At 45.1% G+C, this 23397-nt stretch overlaps 1 protein-coding gene across 1 annotated transcript; it reads left to right on the top strand.

Moving 5' to 3' along the window:
- The first annotated feature begins 3512 nt into the window (after nucleotides 1-3512).
- On the top strand, nucleotides 3513-22565 carry LOC129869482 (heparan sulfate glucosamine 3-O-sulfotransferase 3B1-like). Its single transcript, XM_055943940.1, has 2 exons — nucleotides 3513-4176; nucleotides 21671-22565. Exons 1-2 carry the CDS (start codon nucleotides 3590-3592, stop codon nucleotides 22296-22298), a joined length of 1215 nt encoding a protein of 404 aa, XP_055799915.1. The 5' UTR covers nucleotides 3513-3589; the 3' UTR covers nucleotides 22299-22565.
- Nucleotides 22566-23397: the final 832 nt, after the last annotated feature.

The following is a 23397-nucleotide window of genomic DNA, read 5'->3' as shown; positions in this document are numbered from 1 at the left end:
TCCACCTCCACCTCCACCTCTACCGGTACCCCCACCTCCACCTCTACCGCCACCGGTACCCCACCCCCACCTCCACCTCTCCTTCTACCTCTACCTCTCTCTGACAAGTTTGCTTCCATTGTTGTCAAAACACAGGAGCGCTCACCTTTATCCATTCCAAAGGTCTGACTGCAAAGTGAACAGTGTTGCTTTTCATTTACACACAATATTTTAGTTGTGAAGGTTTTGCCAAATGTTTGTTATAGAATTGCAATCTGAGTGTAAAGCACAACATGCCAGTAGTATTGCAGATTGGCTGTATAGTTCTGCTAAAGAAGTTACAGGTTTGTGTCATTGTGCCTCATGGGCCAGATTTAGTGTGTAAACAACTGGGAAAAACTGTAACAATGCAATAATGTAACCTCATACAATTCCCTCAAAAACAAATGTTCCACTTCTCTGTTCATACTGATGAGGTCTTGAGATGATCATTCATGCACTTGTAGTTTATGAGTTGATGAGTTGTTCTTGTGTGTGTGATGGTGACTGATATGACCACATGAGAGAAGAGAGGAAGTAGGACTCCAGGACTCCTTTAATGTTACATTAAATGTTCCAGTTACTGTAATCTGATGGAAGATGTGAATAACCAGGACTCATTTAATGTGTCCACTTACTGTAATCTGATGGAAGATGTAAAGAACCAGGACTCATTTAATGTGTCCACTTACTGTAATCTGAAGATGTGATGGACCGGGACCCTTTTAATGTGTCCACTTACTGTAATCTGATGGAAGATGTGAAGGACCAGGACTCCTTTAATGTGTCCACTTACTGTAATCTGATGGAAGATGTAAAGGACCGGGACTCCTTTAATCTGTCCACTTACTGTAATCTGATGGAAGATGTAAAGGACCGGGACTCCTTTAATGTGTCCACTTACTGTAATCTGATGGAAGATGTGAAGGACCAGGACTCCTTTAATGTGTCCCCTTACTGTAATCTGATGGAAGATGTGAAGAACCAGGACTCTTTTAATGTGTTCCCTTACTGTAATCTGATGGAAGATGTGAAGGACCAGGACTCCTTTAATGTGTTCCCTTACTGTAATCTGATGGAAGATGTGAAGGACCAGGACTCCTTTAATGTGTCCACTTACTGTAATCTGAAAATGTAAAGGACCAGGACTCCTTTAATGTGTCCATTTACTGTAATCTGATGGAAGATGTGAAGGACCAGGACGCCTTTAATGTGTCCACTTACTGTAATCTGAAGATGTGAAGGACCAGGACTCCTTTAATGTGTCCACTTACTGTAATCTGATGGAAGATGTGAAGGACCAGGACTCCTTTAATGTGTCCATTTACTGTAATCTGATTGAAGATGTAAAGGACTACAACTCCTTAACCCAGTAATTGTGGGCCATTATCAAACGTACACCATTTAACTGTCTGACTCCTGCTTTATAACAGTCAAAGTCATCTCCAGTAGGCCTGCTGAGAAAACTGTTTCCGACTTTCTGAAGAAAATGGTTTTCCTGTTGGAACATGCCTGGGTGTATGGATTCAGATAAACACAGAGCGCACACACACACACACACACACACACACACACACACACACACACACACACACACACACACACACACACACACACACACACACACACACACACACACACACACACACACACACACACACAAGAACACACACACACACACACACACACACACACACGCACACACACACACACACACACACACACACACACACACACAAACACACACACACACACACACAAGAACACACACACACACACACACACACACAAACACACACACACACACACAAGAACACACACACACACACACACACACACACACACGCACACGCACATACACACACATGCACACGCACACGCACACGCACACACAAGCCCTCCCCATATCTAGCCTTGTGTGTGAGTGTGTGTGATGAGATAAGGGGATTACAGTGTCAGTGTGGTGGTTCTGGTGAGACTGACTGGCATGGCACAAGCTCTTCAGTAATCCTCATAATCCATCTGAACACAATTGCTGCCCCCTGACCTTCCCTGGCCCACACACACACACACACATACACACACATACACACACACACACACATACACACACACACAAGAAGGGGTACACACACACACAAGAAGAGGTACACACACACACACGCGCACGCACGCACGCAAGCACACACACACACACACACACACACATACATGGATGCAAGCACACACGCATGGACGCAAGCACACACACACACACACACACCACACACACACAGACACACGCATGGACGCAAGCACACACACACACACACACACACACACACACACACACACACACACACACACACACACACACACACACACACACACACACACACACACACACACACACACACACACACACACACACACACACACACAAACAGACAGACTCACTTACACACACACCACTTGTAGCCTATACTTGTTAAACTGTACATTACACGCGCATCTTGACTACCGGCTGGCAGGAGGGTACAGAAACCGCCTTAAGTCGAGTAGCTACAACCCCGTGACACCCTGCCGCTGTTACGCAGTGAAAGAATGCAACTTTACAAACTAGCCATTCACCCTGGAACCGCAGGAGATTCAGGACATCTGCCCGCGTCGTGTCACGTCCTTTCAGAACGTCGTGCTGATCTCTCCGCATAAGACTATTGTCTTGTCTGGTCAGGCAGAAAAGCACTTGTTCTAGCGGTAGATATTCTGATGCTAATTCCAATGGCAGTAAACAGATGTTGTGTTGACGCTGCCATGTTATCCATATGTTTGGGGTGTATAAAAGGATGTTTAAAACGCTATCATAATATTTCCTTTTGCATTTCAGCGGGTTGGATAGAGGATTCGGCTACTTCGTCAATAGGCACACTTCAGTGACATAAGTTAATTTCCTTCAACAATTCCAGTCTGTTAAAGTAAAGTAAAGAAATAACAATTGAAATGTAGATTTTTAAAATGATTTTATGTTAAAAAAAATCTATCATATTTTTACGTTTTTAACATTAAACACTTATAACACAGTTATAATCAGCCTACATTATAAGGTGACTATGACGCACGTAGCCATGATGTGTGAAGGGTTTATTGGCCTATAACTCCTCATTGGAAATAAAGCAACAGATAATTATCTCTCACTATAGTCTTCTAGGATTGGTCGGCTCTACTGTCAATCATACGCCCCAAGCCTAAACGGGATGAATGGGATGTAGCCTACTCATCTATTCGCCGTAGTGCGCTCCCTCTCGCTCACACGCCTGTTGGCCAAGTGATGGGAAACAACCGAATTTCTTTTTACGCACAGGGCGCGGACACACCTGACCCGAGTATATTTTCGTTTCGTTTGTAATTCCGCATGAATGGAGCTGGAAATGAGATGCATTCATCACTAAATAATAAGAAGTCCGTTATAAACAACGTCTAGGCAAGTTGTGGAATTATGTCCATTTCAGCAGGATTTTTGCAGTGGAAGAGGAGCGAATAACTTTAGCCAATATGCGTTTTTGGATTATGACTCGTCTCGCCCGACTGTCCTATGGAATATAGCCCAATATATCAGAACCTGCATGTTGTCTCGTCATCCCCCGTGAAGAATAAACTATTTGTTTTCTGCATCATGTTGTCCCTGTGGGTGTATATGATATATTGCTGCGTCGGATACTGTTCAACCATGCCAAGTCTGATGGTCAGTACAGCCAGCAGTAAACATTCACAACATGTCGAAAAGGTTGACCCTAACAGAACTCAAACCCGACTCCAAAACGAAGGGGACTTGGAATCCGAACACCAAGAAGATCCGCTAGATTCTTTAGATCCGTTATTCGGCGCGTCATCCAGGGACTTGTTAAATAATGAGAATGATTTGGACAGCAGAGGAGGGGAGGACTGGGATGAGATTCGAAGCGAGCAGAGGACGTTGGATAATAATGTCGTGTCAAGTCTCTTCAACGACTCAGGGCCGGTGGAGAGTAAGAAGTTGCCCCAGGCGATTATCATCGGGGTGAAGAAGGGAGGCACACGGGCGCTGCTGGAGTTCCTCCGGGCGCATCCCGACATCAGAGCTGTTGGGGCCGAGCCGCACTTCTTTGATCGGAACTATGACAAGGGACTGGAGTGGTACAGGTACATTTCATACACTTAATAACGTTAACTGATTGGAATAGAAACGAATTATGTATATACTACTAAAATAATTCATAATTTGCCATTTAATTGAGCCCATCTATTTAATTTAATTTATTTTGCATCCATCTCCATGTGTAGGCTACTATTCCGTCTATAACACATAAATATGTCACAGGCTTGTCGATGAATGGGTTTCTGACAAACACCGTTATTTTGAGAGACTCACAAAGAACATCAAACAAAACCTGCAGGCTGCCGGGGAAGAATATCTCCCTTTAGAATAGTATGTTCTCTGGCCTCTACATCTCTTCACATACCTATTGGAGGACTAATCCACACAGTGTCTTTAAACACGCCTCTAAAATAACATGCAACACTAAGATTAGATGGACATATGGCCATTGTGCTGAGTGGAAAAAATAACCAGATTGATTAGCATGGATTTAAACACACACACACACACGCACGCACGCACGCACGCACGCACGCACGCACGCACGCACGCACGCACGCACACACACACACACACACACACACACACACACACACACACACACACACACACACACACACACACACACACACACACACACACACACACACATAGAATAGAAATAGGCCTACTCCACACAATGGTAACAATTAGTTAAAGTAATCAGTGCCTGTAGCCAAGTTAAGTTAATTAAAGTAGTGACCATTCATTGTGGCTCGTGTGGTTGGTGAATATAGGCCCACAGTAGTTCTGAAAAACTGTACATGAATGTGCAGACACTATGGGTATCCAATGGAATGTGTTTATGAATGTATATCCTGTTCAGGTGAAAATAAAACACATTTTCATTGGGCCAATAAAGCTATAATAAAGTTATAATGAAGCTAGAAGCCTCTCCTCACAGTGGGATAAGTGTGAACTGAGGAATGTATCACTCTAACAGCTGACTCCCAACTCAATAAAATCTAAATACCACCTTGGTGTAATAAAAGAGTCCATATAAAGTATAGTCCTGAGTCATAAGCAGAGTCCCAAATGGCACCCGTAGGCTCTGGTCAAAAGAGGTGTGAATAGGCTGCCATCTGGGCCTATATTGGCCTAATAAAAGGGCCCATATTCAATTACGCACCTTAAATGACACATAGAAACTGACTTGTTTGACAGTTCCTTCTAGAGGTCAGACAAACATTCTACAGCTTCCATTCAGTTTGACAGTTCCTTCTGGAGATCAGACAAACATTCTACAGCTTCCATTCAGTTTGACAGTTCCTTCTAGAGGTCAGACAAACATTCTACAGCTTCCATTCAGTTTGACAGTTCCTTCTAGAGGTCAGACAAACATTCTACAGCTTCCATTCAGTTTGACAGTTCCTTCTAGAGGTCAGACAAACATTCTACAGCTTCCATTCAGTTTGACAGTTCCTTCTGGAGATCAGACAAACATTCTACAGCTTCCATTCAGTTTGACAGTTCCTTCTAGAGGTCAGACAAACATTCTACAGCTTCCATTCAGTTTGACAGTTCCTTCTGGAGGTCAGACAAACATTCTACAGCTTCCATTCAGTTTGACAGTTCCTTCTAGAGGTCAGACAAACATTCTACAGCTTCCATTCAGTTTGACAGTTCCTTCTAGAGGTCAGACAAACGTTCTACAGCTTCCATTCAGTTTGACAGTTCCTTCTAGAGATCAGACAAACATTCTACAGCTTCCATTCAGTTTGACAGTTCCTTCTAGAGGTCAGACAAACATTCTACAGCTTCCATTCAGTTTGACAGTTCCTTCTAGAGATCAGACAAACATTCTACAGCTTCCATTCAGTTTGACAGTTCCTTCTAGAGGTCAGACAAACATTCTACAGCTTCCATTCAGTTTGACAGTTCCTTCTGGAGGTCAGACAAACATTCTACAGCTTCCATTCAGTTTGACAGTTCCTTCTAGAGGTCAGACAAACATTCTACAGCTTCCATTCAGTTTGACAGTTCCTTCTGGAGATCAGACAAACATTCTACAGCTTCCATTCAGTTTGACAGTTCCTTCTAGAGGTCAGACAAACATTCTACAGCTTCCATTCAGTTTGACAGTTCCTTCTGGAGGTCAGACAAACATTCTACAGCTTCCATTCAGTTTGACAGTTCCTTCTAGAGGTCAGACAAACATTCTACAGCTTCCATTCAGTTTGACAGTTCCTTCTAGAGGTCAGACAAACGTTCTACAGCTTCCATTCAGTTTGACAGTTCCTTCTAGAGATCAGACAAACATTCTACAGCTTCCATTCAGTTTGACAGTTCCTTCTAGAGGTCAGACAAACATTCTACAGCTTCCATTCAGTTTGACAGTTCCTTCTAGAGATCAGACAAACATTCTACAGCTTCCATTCAGTTTGACAGTTCCTTCTAGAGGTCAGACAAACATTCTACAGCTTCCATTCAGTTTGACAGTTCCTTCTGGAGGTCAGACAAACATTCTACAGCTTCCATTCAGTTTGACAGTTCCTTCTAGAGGTCAGACAAACATTCTACAGCTTCCATTCAGTTTGACAGTTCCTTCTAGAGGTCAGACAAACATTCTACAGCTTCCATTCAGTTTGACAGTTCCTTCTAGAGGTCAGACAAACATTCTACAGCTTCCATTCAGTTTGACAGTTCCTTCTAGAGGTCAGACAAACATTCTACAGCTTCCATTCAGTTTGACAGTTCCTTCTGGAGGTCAGACAAACATTCTACAGCTTCCATTCAGTTTGACAGTTCCTTCTAGAGGTCAGACAAACGTTCTACAGCTTCCATTCAGTTTGACAGTTCCTTCTAGAGGTCAGACAAACATTCTACAGCTTCCATTCAGTTTGACAGTTCCTTCTAGAGGTCAGACAAACGTTCTACAGCTTCCATTCAGTTTGACAGTTCCTTCTAGAGGTCAGACAAACATTCTACAGCTTCCATTCAGTTTGACAGTTCCTTCTAGAGGTCAGACAAACGTTCTACAGCTTCCATTCAGTTTGACAGTTCCTTCTAGAGGTCAGACAAACATTCTACAGCTTCCATTCAGTTTGACAGTTCCTTCTGGAGGTCAGACAAACATTCTACAGCTTCCATTCAGTTTGACAGTTCCTTCTAGAGGTCAGACAAACATTCTACAGCTTCCATTCAGTTTGACAGTTCCTTCTAGAGGTCAGACAAACATTCTACAGCTTCCATTCAGCTTGACAGTTCCTTCTAGAGATCAGACAAACATTCTACAGCTTCCATTCAGTTTGACAGTTCCTTCTGGAGATCAGACAAACATTCTACAGCTTCCATTCAGTTTGACAGTTCCTTCTAGAGGTCAGACAAACATTCTACAGCTTCCATTCACCTTGACAGTTCCTTCTAGAGATCAGACAAACATTCTACAGCTTCCATTCAGTTTGACAGTTCCTTCTGGAGATCAGACAAACATTCTACAGCTTCCATTCAGTTTGACAGTTCCTTCTAGAGGTCAGACAAACATTCTACAGCTTCCATTCAGTTTGACAGTTCCTTCTAGAGGTCAGACAAACATTCTACAACTTCCATTCAGTTTGACAGTTCCTTCTAGAGGTCAGACAAACATTTTACAGCTTCCATTGAGTTTGACAGTTCCTTCTGGAGATCAGACAAACATTCTACAGCTTCCATTCAGTTTGACAGTTCCTTCTGGAGATCAGACAAACATTCTACAGCTTCCATTCAGTTTGACAGTTCCTTCTAGAGATCAGACAAACATTCTACAGCTTCCATTCAGTTTGACAGTTCCTTCTAGAGATCAGACAAACGTTCTACAGCTTCCATTCAGTTTGACAGTTCCTTCTAGAGATCAGACAAACATTCTACAGCTTCCATTCAGTTTGACAGTTCCTTCTAGAGGTCAGACAAACATTCTACAGCTTCTATTCATTTTGACAGTTCCTTCTAGAGGTCAGACAAACATTCTACAGGTTCCATTCAGTTTGACAGTTCCTTCTGGAGATCAGACAAACATTCTACAGCTTCCATTCAGTTTGACAGTTTCTTCTAGAGGTCAGACAAACGTTCTACAGCTTCCATTCAGTTTGACAGTTCCTTCTAGAGGTCAGACAAACATTCTACAGCTTCCATTCAGTTTGACAGTTCCTTCTAGAGGTCAGACAAACATTCTACAGCTTCCATTCAGTTTGACAGTTCCTTCTAGAGATCAGACAAACATTCTACAGCTTCCATTCAGTTTGACAGTTCCTTCTAGAGCTTCTATTCAGTTTTTCTTCTGGAGTTTAGACCCAAACAGCACATGGTTTACTGCCAGGAGTCAACAGACTAAATCATGACATCATCCCCTAGCAGCCAGAAGCATCGTAATTCAATTGAGTGCTCCCAGTTCCAGGTATTGATTCTTAGTCTGTAATTCCCTTTACGACAACACAGCTTTAACCGTGCTTGGTTCCCAATTGACACCCTATTTCCTATTTAGCGCACTACTTCTGACCGGAGCTCATAGAGCTCATATCACACTATGTAGGGTATAGGGTGCCACTTGGGACACAGACAATGAGTTAATTTCAAATTTCAAAGCTATAGGAACAGTGAACAGTTAGCCCAGTGTTCAACAATGTGTGGTTGTAATGATCAGTATGTCAGTGCATCTCAGTGAGTTCCCAGTGTTAGCTAGACCTGTTGTAACCCACAGCATCACAACAGGCCTCTCTCTGTTCTAAACAACTACAACCTGTTCCTGATTCAACCCTTGACCTCTGTCAAGTATCAGAGTGATATGTAGAGTTAAATCATTTCAGGAATTCTGAAGGTTTTGATTGAAGCCTGAAAAACAGCAGATGAGCCACTTTATCAACATTGAAACGTGTACCTTTGTGGGTTTCTTTGAGGAGCCATCTAAATGGACTTGAGCCATGGAGATTAGCAGTCAATGTCAACGGCTCCTTAATGCTACTAGTTCAACGCTGTCTTCATCAAGCTCTCTTCGTAACCCTACAATGGAGGAAGTCAGGGGAGCAACGTTCAAAGGACTTCTGGGTTAAGCTGCTCCAAGAATTTCCGGACAGTTTTAGGACATTTGTGTTGAGGTTGACTAAGGCACTGTGACGGGGCGGGTGGGGAGGGGGGGGGGGGTCTTTAGAAAAAAAGAGATCACATTCAGCAAGGAGCGGACAGTTACTTCCTCTGGTGGTTTATGGAGTCTATTAGCATCGTATTTCATTACTCGATCAGTCAGCGCTCAATCAGAACGGCAAACCGATGTAACATGATCTGTGTTGACCATAGAAGCTGGAGGCTGTTGGCAGAGACAATGAGATGGAAGACAATAACGTCTGAATGACAACTGACAACTTATGTTAGTTGAAGGTGAACATGTAACAGCTCATCCTCTGGCTCAGAACTGGTATTTCTAAACACATTAGAGCTGCAGGTTGATGACTGTGTAGGCCTACAGTAAGTATCCACAGTGGGGAAACACAGTGCAGTTGTATCTGTGGGATGTAATGAAAGAACCCTGTAGCTGATTGCCTGGAGTGGTTGTTAGGTTCATTAAAACTCCTCAGCTTGAGTAAAGCCCAGCCAGACCATTCAGACCCCTGTCAGACCAGAGCACCGTGACCTCAGACAGCCAAGGAACACTACAGACACCCCTTAATGATGCTTCTGTTCAGGGACTGGGGAGGGAGGGGAGGGAGGGAAGGGGGGGAAACCCCACACGGTTCTGTACTAATGACCATCACTAGTGACCGTCACCACCCTGGATCAACAGAGTCATCTCCCTCTACTCTGTCTTTTAGTGAAGTCACAGTGGAGGGAGGGAGGGCTGAGGTCACATGGTCATCCACATACCAACCAGTAAACTTACTGTTAAAACATTCTAGATGATCAGAAAGGGTGCCAGTTATTCAGGTTACTTGAGCTGGTCCAACTCTTTCACCATGGAGGATAGTCCTCTTACCATGAGGTTAGTTATTTCAGTGTTGGTCCTAACTGTATCCTTAGGAGGGGATGGACAGGGAGAGGGTATGGTGAGGCTTGACTAGCTCTCGTAAAGCCTCCACCACTGTCTAATTATCAGTCAGTTGCCTGGGGAGAGGAGGTGCAGGGGAGAGGCTGGGTGGCCTGGTCCAGGCCCGTCCCCCGTGGAGAGGGGGCTGAGGAGCAGCTCTGCTGGGTGGCCTGGTCCAGGCCCGTCCCCCGTGGAGGCATTGATCTCTGCTGCCCACATCTCCACACTGTTGGTCCAGCGGTGGTGTAGAAGCCCCCCACCCTGCAGTCTAGAGCCACACAGAGAGGAGAGGCCATACACATAGAATAACTACAACACACAATATGGTCGCCTTGAAAGGGGATTCTCATCTAGTCCTTCTATTTCTATGGCCAAGGCCTGGCGCAGCGGGGACTCCGGCCACAGATATAGCCAGTTGGCCACGCTTTCACAGAATATAGACATGCTTACAGCAAGAGGCAGAAAGACAGGAGCTGCCAGACAAATTGTAGGCTGCACGCTCACTCATACAGGAGGGAGGGAGCACGGGAGGAGGGAGGAGGGAGCGCGGGAGGAGGGAGGGCGGGAGGAGGGAACTCCCAAAGGCCGTGGGAATGTTTTTTCCATTCCTCCTCCTTTCTCTGTAAGTCACTGTTTTATTTCCCAGTTAGACTTCTTGACTTATTCTCTTCTTGATACTATGAATTTAGAGAGGAAGACATCTGGGCACCACATGCTGCTGGAATCAAAAGGCGTGAAGTGATCCTGGAAACAACCCATTCTGTTGAAATGTGACATGAAGAATTCCTGGGAAATGAACCCATTCTGTTGAAATATGACATGAAGAATTCCTAGAAAACAACCCATTCTGTTGAAATGTGACATGAAGAATTCCTGGAAAATGAACCCATTCTGTTGAAATGTGACATGAAGAATTCCTGGAAAATGAACCCATTCTGTTGAAATGTGACATGAAGAAGCTGGGTGGGAACTGGGTGGGAACTGGGTGGGAGCTGGGTGGGAGCTGGGTGGGAGCTTGGTGGGAGCTGGGTAGGAGCTGGGTCGGAGCTGGGTTTGGGAAAGGTATATATAGAGAAAGATGGGGTTGAGTCCCAAATATCACCCTATCCCCTATAAATTGCACTACGTTTGACCAGAGCTTTGTAGGCCCTGGTCAAAAGTAGTGCCTTTTCTAGGAAATAGAGTGCCGTTGGAGACGCAGCCAGAGAGAGGGCAGTAACTTGAAAGTGAGTCTTTAGAATCTGCAGCGGCGGTGGGGGTGTACAGCTGTCTGAAAGAGCAGCAGAGGAACCCCTGGGGTTTATATTAACTCTGGTGATAATAGAACAGGGCCATTAGAGTGAAACAGGGTTTCTCTTCACTTTACCTTGTATGCAAATGTCCCTCAGGAGCGGGAAAGTGCTTTTTCAACGAACACAGCTTGAATCCTTCGGAACGTTGCCTGCAAATGGAACTCTGGGTTCTGGAACTCTGAGGCCAGCAGGATGGACAGATTGTTAACACTCAGCCTCAGTGTTCTCTATTCTGTTCTGAAAGTTGACTCTCCTCCTGAGGTCTTTCAGAGGGAGAAGTTGCATTTCCCTTCAGGTAGTTCATACAAGTCCACTTGGTTTTCTTTTTGCTGACTACAAACCCTTAGTAGTTTTTATGGACACAGGGGAATAAAATGGTTTAAGAAGTAGGAAAGCCATCCGTGTAGATTCTTCCCAGCTCAATTCAATGCATCAGCATATTGATATGCAGGAAAAGAACAGAACATCTGTTGAGAAGGAGGAAAGGGCCCAACGGGGGGTGTATAGGGCTACAGTAGGTATTGAAATATGCTGACATTTGTTTCTGAACTTTCCCAAAATAGTTGACTTTCAGCTGACTCAGCTGTGTGAACGGTATTGGTTAAGACCTACTTTTACTTCTCGGAGTTCAATAGCTGGAAAACTAAAGTTAATCTCTCATCAAACTATTATCAACCAGGGATGGAAACTGTCGTTTCAGGTGGTAAAACCCGGGTTTTTATTGGAGGTCATCAGACTACAGCACTTTGTCAGACACTTAGAAGAACATGGACACATTGTGGTTCAGTTCAGTTGTTTAGGTCTCTCCTTCTCTGTTCTCCTGGAGCTGTTGTTTAAGTCTCTCCTTCTCTGTCCTCCTGGAGTTGTTGTTTAGGTCTCTCCTTATCTGTCCTCCTGGAGTTGTTGTTTAGGTCTCTCCTTATCTGTCCTCCTGGAGTTGTTGTTTAGGTCTCTCCTTCTCTGTCCTCCTGGAGCTGTTGTTTAGTTCTCTCCTTCTCTGTCCTCCTGGAGTTGTTGTTTAGGTCTCTCCTTCTCTGTCCTCCTGGAGTTGTTGTTTAGTTCTCTCCTTCTCTGTCCTCCTGGAGTTGTTGTTTAGTTCTCTCCTTCTCTGTCCTCCTGGAGTTGTTGTTTAGGTCTCTCCTTCTCTGTCCTCCTGGAGTTGTTGTTTAGGTCTCTCCTTCTCTGTCCTCCTGGAGTTGTTGTTTAGTTCTCTCCTTCTCTGTCCTCCTGGAGTTGTTGTTTAGGTCTCTCCTTCTCTGTCCTCCTGGAGTTGTTGTTTAGGTCTCTCCTTCTCTGTTCTCCTGGAGGTGTTGTTTAGGTCTCTCCTTCTCTGTCCTCCTGGAGTTGTTGTTTAGGTCTCTCCTTCTCTGTCCTCCTGGAGTTGTTGTTTAGGTCTCCCCTTCTCTGTCCTCCTGGAGTTGTTGTTTAGGTCTCCCCTTCTCTGTCCTCCTGGAGTTGTTGTTTAGGTCTCTCCTTCTCTGTCCTCCTGGAGTTGTTGTTTAGGTCTCTCCTTCTCTGTCCTCCTGGAGTTGTTGTTTAGGTCTCTCCTTCTCTGTCCTCCTGGAGTTGTTGCTTAGTTCTCTCCTTCTCTAACCTCCTGGAGTTGTTGTTTAGTTCTCTCCTTCTCTGTCCTCCTGGAGTTGTTGCTTAGTTCTCTCCTTCTCTAACCTCCTGGAGTTGTTGTTTAGGTCTCTCCTTCTCTGTCCTCCTGGAGTTGTTGCTTAGTTTTCTCCTTCTCTAACCTCCTGGAGTTGTTGTTTAGGTCTCTCCTTCTCTGTCCTCCTGGAGTTGTTGCTTAGTTCTCTCCTTCTCTAACCTCCTGGAGTTGTTGTTTAGGTCTCTCCTTCTCTGTCCTCCTGGAGTTGTTGCTTAGTTCTCTCCTTCTCTGTCCTCCTGGAGTTGTTGTTTAGTTCTCTCCTTCTCTGTCCTCCTGGAGTTGTTGTTTAGTTCTCTCCTTCTCTGTCCTCCTGGAGTTGTTGTTTAGTTCTCTCCTTCTCTGTTCTCCTGGAGCTGTTGTTTAGTTCTCTCCTTCTCTGTCCTCCTGGAGTTGTTGTTTAGTTCTCTCCTTCTCTGTCCTCCTGGAGTTGTTGTTTAGGTCTCTCCTTCTCTGTCCTCCTGGAGTTGTTGTTTAGGTCTCTCCTTCTCTGTCGTCCTGGAGTTGTTGTTTAGTTCTCTATCCTCCTGGAGGTGTTGTTTAGTACCCTCCTTCTCTATCCTCTTATTACTGATCAGATCTTGTCAGACTGTAGACCTGTACATCTCTGATGTGATCACTGATCAGATCCTGTCAGACTGTAGACCTGTACATCCCTGCAGCAGCTAGGATAGAGCCATGAGTTGGATTACCAAAGTAATTGATCAAACACATCACCTAGCAGGAAACAAATCGTTTGGGGCAGGAAGAAGTTTCTTTCCCAGAATATTTTGTCACATTTTGCTGAACATTTATTCTGCTGACTGTAAGTCGCTCTGGATAAGACAGTCTGCTAAAGGATCAAAATGTATAACTGTAATTTATCCATCCTTGCCACCCTGACAGAGGTGTTGGTTCTGTTGTGCTGTTAACAGCAGGAAGGCAGAGAGTGATAAAACTGCTATGTGGAAGCACAAGGCTGAAAGTGACAGATCTATGGGTGGCAAGTAGCTAACCGAAAGGTTGCTGGTTCGAATCCCCCGCCAACTAGGTAAAACATCTGTTGATGTGCCCATGAGCAACTTAACCCTAATTGCTCCTGTAAGTCGCTCTGGATGAGAGCGTCTGTTAAATGACTAAAATGTAAAACCAGAGGAGTGCATACACATTACGCCTCCTCTCCGCCCTTCTCCTCTCATCTTCTCTCTAGACCTGGGCCTTCTTCCAACCGTTAATCAGGTGGCCTTGATTCCTGCTGCTGCATATTGCTGGTATGAGAAGAGTCGAGGAGTGGATAGAAAAGAAGGGGAGGAGAGCATGGGAAAACCTTCCTTTGCATTATCTGTGTTGACAGGAATGCTGTAGAGATATTGGACATAAGAGCACAGTGAAGAAGGCACTGAGTGCACACAGAGAGAGAGAGAGTGATGAGGACGTCTTTTACACGGTTGATAAGAGAAAGTTCCACCGGTATCTACGGCCAAAGAACGGCCTCATCGTTCCTTCTAAGAAGCTGTTCTCTTTGATTCATGTCTGGAACTTGTCTAACAGAAATGTTGCCAGATTATTCTGAGTGTCTGCATACCATCACCTCTTATCCTGTGTTTGGTGGTCTGAGGAGAGGAGTGGTTCCCACAGTAGTAGACCCTATACTACCTCAGAGGTGATAGATAGTAGTAGACCCTATAGTCCTGGTGAATCCTCCCCTCTGAGGTGGTAGATAGTAGTAGACCCTATTGTCCTGGTGAATCCTCCCCTCTGAGGTGCTAGATACTAGTAGACCCTGTAGTCCTGGTGCATCCTCCCCTCTGAGGTGGTAGATAGTAGTAGACCCTATAGTCCTGGTGAATCCTCCCCTCTGAGGTGGTAGATAGTAGTAGACCCTATAGTCCTGGTGAATCCTCCCCTCTGAGGTGGTAGATAGTAGTAGACTCTATAGTCCTGGTGAATCCTCCCCTCTGAGCTGGTAGATAGTAGTAGACTCTATAGTCCTGGTGAATCTCCCCCTCTGAGCTGGTAGATAGTAGTAGACTCTATAGTCCTGGTGAATCTCCCCCTCTGAGCTGGTAGATAGTAGTAGACTCTATAGTCCTGGTGAATCTCCCCCTCTGAGCTGGTAGATAGTAGTAGACCATGACACTAGACATCACCGTGGTGATCATTAGACTTCCAAGTTCGCATGAAAGGGCATTCTGTCTGTTCAAATTCTAATCATGATGGTTGTTATTAAGTTATTGAAAGCCTGTGCTCACCTCATTCAGATTAAAATGGACCAGGTATGTAAGTTACGTTTTATTTGGATATAAATGTAGAGATAAAAGTACATGACCATACACCACACTCCTCCCCCAAGTCATCCGACAGCAACAGCCAAGCACAACAAGCTCCATACAGCCAGTCAGTCAGGGATGTAAATTCCTACCTTTGAACTTGTTCCCTGATAGCAACAGATATCAACACTGACCAGCACTTTCAAACAGCCTCTGTCTAGAAGGAGATTGGTTAATGAAGTCACCTGACAGACCAGCAGCTTCAAACAGCCTCTGTCTAGAAGGAGATTGGTTAATGAAGTCACCTGACAGACCAGCAGCTTCAAACAGCCTCTGTCTAGAAGGAGATTGGTTAATGAAGTCACCTGACAGACCAGCAGCTTCAAACAGCCTCTGTCTAGAAGGAGATTGGTTAATGAAGTCACCTGACAGACCAGCAGCTTCAAACAGCCCCTGTCTAGGAGGAGATTGGTCAATGAAGTCACCTGACAGACCAGCAGCTTCAAACAGCCTCTGTCTAGAAGGAGATTGGTTAATGAAGTCACCTGACAGACCAGCAGCTTCAAACAGCCTCTGTCTAGAAGGAGATTGGTTAATGAAGTCACCTGACAGACCAGCAGCTTCAAACAGCCTCTGTCTAGAAGGAGATTGGTTAATGAAGTCACCTGACAGACCAGCAGACACAACACAGCTGTTTCACAGCTCACACAGACACACAGTGATTAGGGGCTGGGGCTAAGAGATATCGAGTGGTTCAGGAGGAGGAAGAGGAGGAGGAGGAAGAGCAGGAGGAGGAGGACAGGAAGGCTATGTTAAATCTCTATTGGCTGATAGAGGAAGATGCTTTGCAACCTATTGGTTCCTCCAGGCAATCTAGTTTATTACCACAGAAACAATTGTGAAAGCTTGTTACACCCCAAGGGCACTCTTCTTCACTCATCTAGCTTGTGACGCTGTTCCCTCTCTGTCTCTCTGTTCTTCTCTCTCGCTTTCTCTTTGTCTCTCTTTCTCTCTCTCTCTTTTTCTTTCTCTCTCCTCTCTCATCTCTATTGTTTCTCTCTCTCATTCTCATTCTCTCTCTTTCTCTCCTCTCTCTCTTACTCTCTCTTCTCTCCCTCTCAATTAAATTAAATTCAAAGGGCTTTTTTGATTTATTTGGGTGTCTGTGTAATCTGAGGGAAATATGTTTCTCTAATATGGTCATACATTTGTCATGAGGTTAGGAAGTGCAGCTCAGTTTCCACCTTGTGGGCAGTGTGCACATAGCCTTCCTTCTCTTGAGAGCCAGGTCTGCCTACGGGAGCCTCTCTCAATAGTAAGGCTATGCTCACTGAGTCAAAGCTTTCCTTCATTTTGGGTCAGTCTCAGTGGTCGGTATTCTGCCACTGTGTACTCTCTCTTTAGGGCCAAATATAATTCTAGTTTGCTATGTTTTTTTGTTAATTCTTTCCAGTGTGTCAAGTAATTATCTTTTTGTTTTCTCATGATTTGGTTGAGTCTAATTGTGCTGTTGTCCTGGGGCTCTGTGGGGTGTGTTTGTGTTTGTGAACAGAGCCCCAGGACCAGCTTGCTTAGGGGACTCTTCTCCAGGTTCATCTCTCTGTAGGTGATGGCTTTGTTATGGAAGTTTTGGGAATCACTTCCTTTTAGGTGGTTGTAGAATTTAATTGTTCTTTTCTGGATTTTGATAATTAGCAGATATTGGCCTAATTCTGCTCTGCATGCATTATTTGGTGTTTTACATTGTACACTGCTGTAACGATCGTCGTTGGGAGAAAGAGAGGAGGACCAAAGTGCAGCGTGGTAAGTATTCATTATGCCCTTTAATGAAAACGAATACTCGAACAAAACTAACGATAAATGAGAATGACACGAAAAGAAACAGTCCTGTCTGGTGACATACACAAAGACAGAAAATAAACACCCACGAAACACAGGTGGAAAAAGGCTACCTAAGTATGATTCTCAATCAGAGACAACTAACGACACCTGCCTCTGATTGAGAATCATACCAGGCCAAACGAAAAAACCAACATAGAAAAACGAACATAGATAACCCACCCAACTCACGCCCTGACCATACTAAAACAAAGAAATAACACAAGAACTAAGGTCAGAACGTGGCAACTGCGGATATTTTTTTGCAGAATTCTACATGCAGAGTCTCAATTTGGTGTTTGTCACATTTAGTAAATTATTGGTCAGTGAGCGGACCCCAGACCTCACAAACACAAAGGGCAATGGGTTCTATAACTGATTCAAGTGTTTTTTTATGTATATTTTTTTGTGCTCTAGGGCAACGGTGTCTAGATGGAATTTGTATTTGTGGTCCTGGCGACTGGACCTTTTTTGGAACACCATTAGTTTTGACTTACTGAGATTTACTGTCAGGGCCCAGGTCTGGCAGAATCTGTGCAGAAGATCTAGGTGCTGCTGTAGGCTCTCCTTGGTTGGGGACAGAAGCACCGGATCATCAGCAAACAGTAGACATTTGATTTCAGATTAGTAGGTTGAGCTGCATACCTGTCTCACCCCACAGCCTTGTGCAAAGAAATGTGTGTGTTTCTTGCCAGTTTTAACAACACTTGTTGTGTGTGTACATGGATTTGATAATGTCTTCCCCCAACACCGCTTCAATCAATTTGTATAGAAAACCCTCATCTCTCTCTCTCTCTCTCTCTCTCTCTCTCTCTCTCTCTCTCTCTCTCTCTCTCTCTCTCTCTCTCTCTCTCTCTCTCTCTCTCTCTCTCTCTCTCTCTCTCTCTCTCTCTCTCTCTCTCTCTCTCTAATGCATTATTAATTCATCTTCCATCCAGGTTTGTTTTGCTCTGGGAGTAAGTGTGCATTTTGATTGGTAGTAAGTTTCTCTGTGACTCCCTCAGGGCCTTGACAAAATGCACTCCGCTTGTGTATCCAAGAGATACGGCAGATAATTGCAGAAGTGTTGCAGTGATGCTGATAGCTAGCTGTAGTGGTTGGTGTTTTGTTCACACCTCACACAGTAATAGGGAGAGAGGGAGATGGAACGTATGAGTGTAGTGGAGAGAGATGTATCGAGAGACTAATGGGGAAGAGGTTTTGTTGGTTTATGTGATTGCGACAGAAGGAAAGAGCAACCCCCTGTGTGTTTGTATTGGAGTAATGAGGTCTTTCCAAAAGGAGCGTTCCCCACAGGTCAAGGACACACCCCAAGGCTCCAGTCCGCAGTGCTCAGCTAAGGCTTTACCATGCCTGTTTCTGCAGTAGCTGGTTACACATATTCTGAAGGAGATCAGCAAATACCTTTTTTTGTTACAAAGTAGTAGATTAGTAGTATTTATAACTGTGTTATTCATTGTTTAAAAAAATAGTAATAATCTACTTACGAGACATATACTATCAACCAACCATCTCCTAATGTTAGTGGCTGTACTAAAGTAGTGTTAGATATGTACTACCAACCATCTCCTAATGTTAGTGACTGTACTAAAGTAGTGTTAGATATGTACTACCAACCATCTCCTAATGTTAGTGACTCTACTAATGTAGTGTTATCTAACTGTCTTCCTCTTTTCGCCACTACCCTCCCTCCTCCCCTCCCTCCTACCCTCCCTCCAACCCTCCCTCCTCCCTTACCCTTCTAAGTCACTAAGCACTAGTCTACTACCTCTCTCTCACTAAGCACTAGTCTACTACCCCTATCTCCCTCCCTCCTTTCCTATCCTTCTAATGCACTACAAGGACTACTACCCCTAATGCCTATGTGTTTAGGCTTAGTCGAAATCTCTGGTGGCCCACTTTAGCCATTACCCAGAGCCCTGGTCATTACCCTGGTCTGGGACTGCAGTTAACTGGCTAATGTATTATCTTAAAGAGTCAGGTCAGCTCAGTAAGAGGGGGCATCATGGGACTGGACAGACAGACAGACAGACAGACAGACAGACAGACAGACAGACAGACAGACAGACAGACAGACAGACAGACAGACAGACAGACAGACAGACAGACAGACAGACAGACAGACCTCTAACAGTTTTGACCTTTATCTTTGACCTTTATATCATAATGAATAAGATTACATGGACAGGGGGGATCTGATCCTAGACCAGCTCTATGACTGAATACTGGTCCTTTTAGATTACATGGACAGGGGGGATCTGATCCTAGACCAGCTCTATGACTGAATAGTGTCCCTTTTAGATTACATGGACAGGGGGACCTGATCCTAGACCAGCTCTATGACTGAATACTGGTCCTTTTAGATTACATGGACAGGGGGACCTGATCCTAGACCAGCTCTATGATTCTGAATACTGGTCCTTTTAGATTACATGGACAGGGGGGACCTGATCCTAGACCAGCTCTATGACTGAATACTGGTCCTTTTAGATTACATGGACAGGGGGGACCTGATCCTAGATCATCATTCCTATTCCACAACCCATGATCCTTTATGTCTCCATGAGTAATCTGACCTGAATGCACAGTCTGAATACTCCTGAAATAATAGCCTGGCTGTTGCATGGTCCCAGGCTGTAACTCCTGAACTATAGCCTGGCTGCTGCATGGTCCCAGGCTGTAACTCCTGAACTATAGCCTGGCTGCTGCATGGTCCCAGGCTGTAACTCCTAAACTATAGCCTGGCTGCTGCATGGTCCCAGAATGTAACTCCTGAACTATAGCCTGGCTGCTGCATGGTCCCAGAATGTAACTCCTGAACTATAGCCTGGCTGCTGCATGGTCCCAGAATGTAACTCCTGAACTATAGCCTGGCTGCTGCATGATCCCAGAATGTAACTCCTGAACTATAGCCTGGCTGCTGCATGATCCCAGAATGTAACTCCTGAACTATAGCCTGGCTGCTGCATGGTCCCAGAATGTAACTCCTGAACTATAGCCTGGCTGCTGCATGGTCCCAGGCTGTAACTCCTAAACTATAGCCTGGCTGCTGCATGGTCCTAGAATGTAACTCCTGAACTATAGCCTGGCTGCTGCATGGTCCCAGAATGTAACTCCTGAACTATAGCCTGGCTGCTGCATGGTCCCAGAATGTAACTCCTGAACTATAGCCTGGCTGCTGCATGGTCCCAGAATGTAACTCCTGAACTATAGCCTGGCTGCTGCATGGTCCCAGAATGTAACTCCTGAACTATAGCCTGGCTGCTGCATGATCCCAGAATGTAACTCCTGAACTATAGCCTGGCTGCTGCATGGTCCCAGGCTGTAACTCCTAAACTATAGCCTGGCTGCTGCATGGTCCCAGAATGTAACTCCTGAACTATAGCCTGGCTGCTGCATGGTCCCAGAATGTAACTCCTGAACTATAGCCTGGCTGCTGCATGGTCCCAGAATGTAACTCCTGAACTATAGCCTGGCTGCTGCATGATCCCAGAATGTAACTCCTGAACTATAGCCTGGCTGCTGCATGGTCCCAGAATGTAACTCCTGAACTATAGCCTGGCTGCTGCATGGTCCCAGAATGTAACTCCTGAACTATAGCCTGGCTGCTGCATGGTCCCAGAATGTAACTCCTGAACTATAGCCTGGCTGCTGCATGGTCCCAGAATGTAACTCCTGAACTATAGCCTGGCTGCTGCATGGTCCCAGGCTGTAACTCCTGAACTATAGCCTGGCTGCTGCATGATCCCAGAATGTAACTCCTAAACTATAGCCTGGCTGCTGCATGATCCCAGAATGTAACTCCTGAACTATAGCCTGGCTGCTGCATGGTCCCAGAATGTAACTCCTGAACTATAGCCTGGCTGCTGCATGGTCCCAGAATGTAACTCCTGAACTATAGCCTGGCTGCTGCATGATCCCAGAATGTAACTCCTGAACTATAGCCTGGCTGCTGCATGGTCCCAGAATGTAACTCCTGAACTATAGCCTGGCTGCTGCATGGTCCCAGAATGTAACTCCTGAACTATAGCCTGGCTGCTGCATGGTCCCAGAATGTAACTCCTGAACCACACAGTTCTATATATGCCTTAGCCCAATACTAATCTCTCCACCTCTCCATCTCCCCATCTCTCCATCTCGCCACCTCTCCATCTCGCCACCTCTCCAACTCTCCATCTCCCCTGCTCTCCATCTCTCCATCTCGCCACCTCTCCAACTCTCCATCTCCCCATCTCTCCATCTCCCCATCTCGCCACCTCTCCATCTCCCCATCTCTCCATCTCTCCATCTCTCCATCTCTCCATCTCCCCATCTCTCCATCTCTCCATCTCTCCACCTCTCCATCTCTCATCTCTCCATCTCATGGAGTGCTTCACAGTCCTGTCTTTATCCTGTGTGTATAATAACAAACCTCTCCATCTCTCCTCTCCTTAGAGACCGTATGCCTGAGACCCAGGAGGGTCAGATCACCATGGAGAAGACCCCCAGCTACTACGTCACTAAAGACGTCCCCGCCCGTATCCACACCATGTCCCCAGACACCAGGCTGATTGTGGTGGTCCGAGACCCCGTCACCAGGGCCATCTCAGACTACACTCAGACCCGCTCCAAGAAGCCTGACATCCCCTCCTTCGAGAGCCTCGCCTTCAAGAACAGGACTACGGGTCTCATCGATACGTCCTGGAGCGCCGTCCAGATCGGGATGTATGCCAAGCACCTAGAACGCTGGCTGCAGTACTTCCCCAAGGACCAGCTCCTCTTCATCAGCGGGGAGAGGTTGATCTCCGACCCGGCCGGGGAGATGACACGCGTACAGGACTTCCTGGGCCTCCGGAGGGTGGTCGGTCACAAACACTTTCACTTCAACCCAGCCAAGGGCTTCCCCTGTCTGAAGAGGCCGGAGGGGAATAGTAAGCCTCACTGTCTGGGGAAGACCAAAGGAAGGACTCATCCTAATATTGACTCTGAGGTGGTACAGAGGCTGAGGGAGTTTTATCAACCTTTCAACAGGAGGTTTTATCAGATGACGGGACATGACTTTGGATGGGGTTCATGGAGCTGAGCGACAGAGACATTAAATTAATCCGAAATGGCACCCTATTCCCTATGTAGCGCACTACCCTGGTCAATAGTAGTACACTATAATATAGGACAAAATGGCACCCTATTCCCTATGTAGGGCACTACCCTGGTCAATAGTAGTACACTATAATATAGGACAAAATGGCACCCTATTCCCTATGTAGTGCACTACCCTGGTCAATAGTAGTACACTATAATATTGGACAAAATGGCACCCTATTCTCTATGTAGTGCACTACCCTGGTCAATAGTAGTATACTATAATATAGTACAAAATGGTCAATAGTAGTGGTCAATAGTAGTGCATTATTGAGGTTGTTGTACACTATTCTGCTCAAATGTAGTGCACTATTGAGGTATTATGGTGCCCTTTCAGACAGAGATGTTGTATTTTTCTTTGAGGGGTTTTAGGTTATAATTGTAACATTTTGGAGATATTGTTATACTGTGTATATAAGGCAGGCAGCGTGTGTAAAAAGTACAGAAGTCTATTTTATGATAATTTATTTCTAGGATATTATGAACTCACTGAGCTGCCTATCCATGTTTGTTGATGATCATCACGCATCTTTACATTCCTGTTTTTAAAATCTTCATTTGAAGGGCATTTTGTAATCTTGAAATTACCTCAGAAAAATACACGTGCAGGAATTGTGGAAATGAATATATAACAGCACAATTCTGTTTCCGGGTAGCAGCACTCGACCAGCAGGGCTAGAGCTATTGTTTCCCTTCATAAACATACAATGACTTTATAATGCTGCTTTAGCTCATTCTCCCTACCTTTACCACGTTGGTTTTTAACATGGCTGTACGAATACCACACCATCTCAGCAAACATGGTTCAATCACAAAGGTTGGTAGAATGAGGACGTACAAATATTACAACGACCAGAGCATTAGTGTTGGGTCATTGAACACGGGGGCATCTCTGTAGCCTCTTTGTTTTTAAAAGGTGCTAGAAAACCACTCAAGGAGTCCAAATCACCCCATCATTTACCTCCTTAAGATCAGCCTGACCTCCAGAGGCCCGTGGGCCCACTTCATCCACCAGATCAATATATAGAACCCCAGCTGAT

The sequence above is a fragment of the Salvelinus fontinalis genome, chromosome 2, assembly GCF_029448725.1.
Source record: "Salvelinus fontinalis isolate EN_2023a chromosome 2, ASM2944872v1, whole genome shotgun sequence".
Lineage (NCBI taxonomy): Eukaryota > Metazoa > Chordata > Actinopteri > Salmoniformes > Salmonidae > Salvelinus > Salvelinus fontinalis.
Note: the sequence above shows the minus strand (reverse complement) of the source record. Positions and strands in the feature narration are given on the sequence as shown.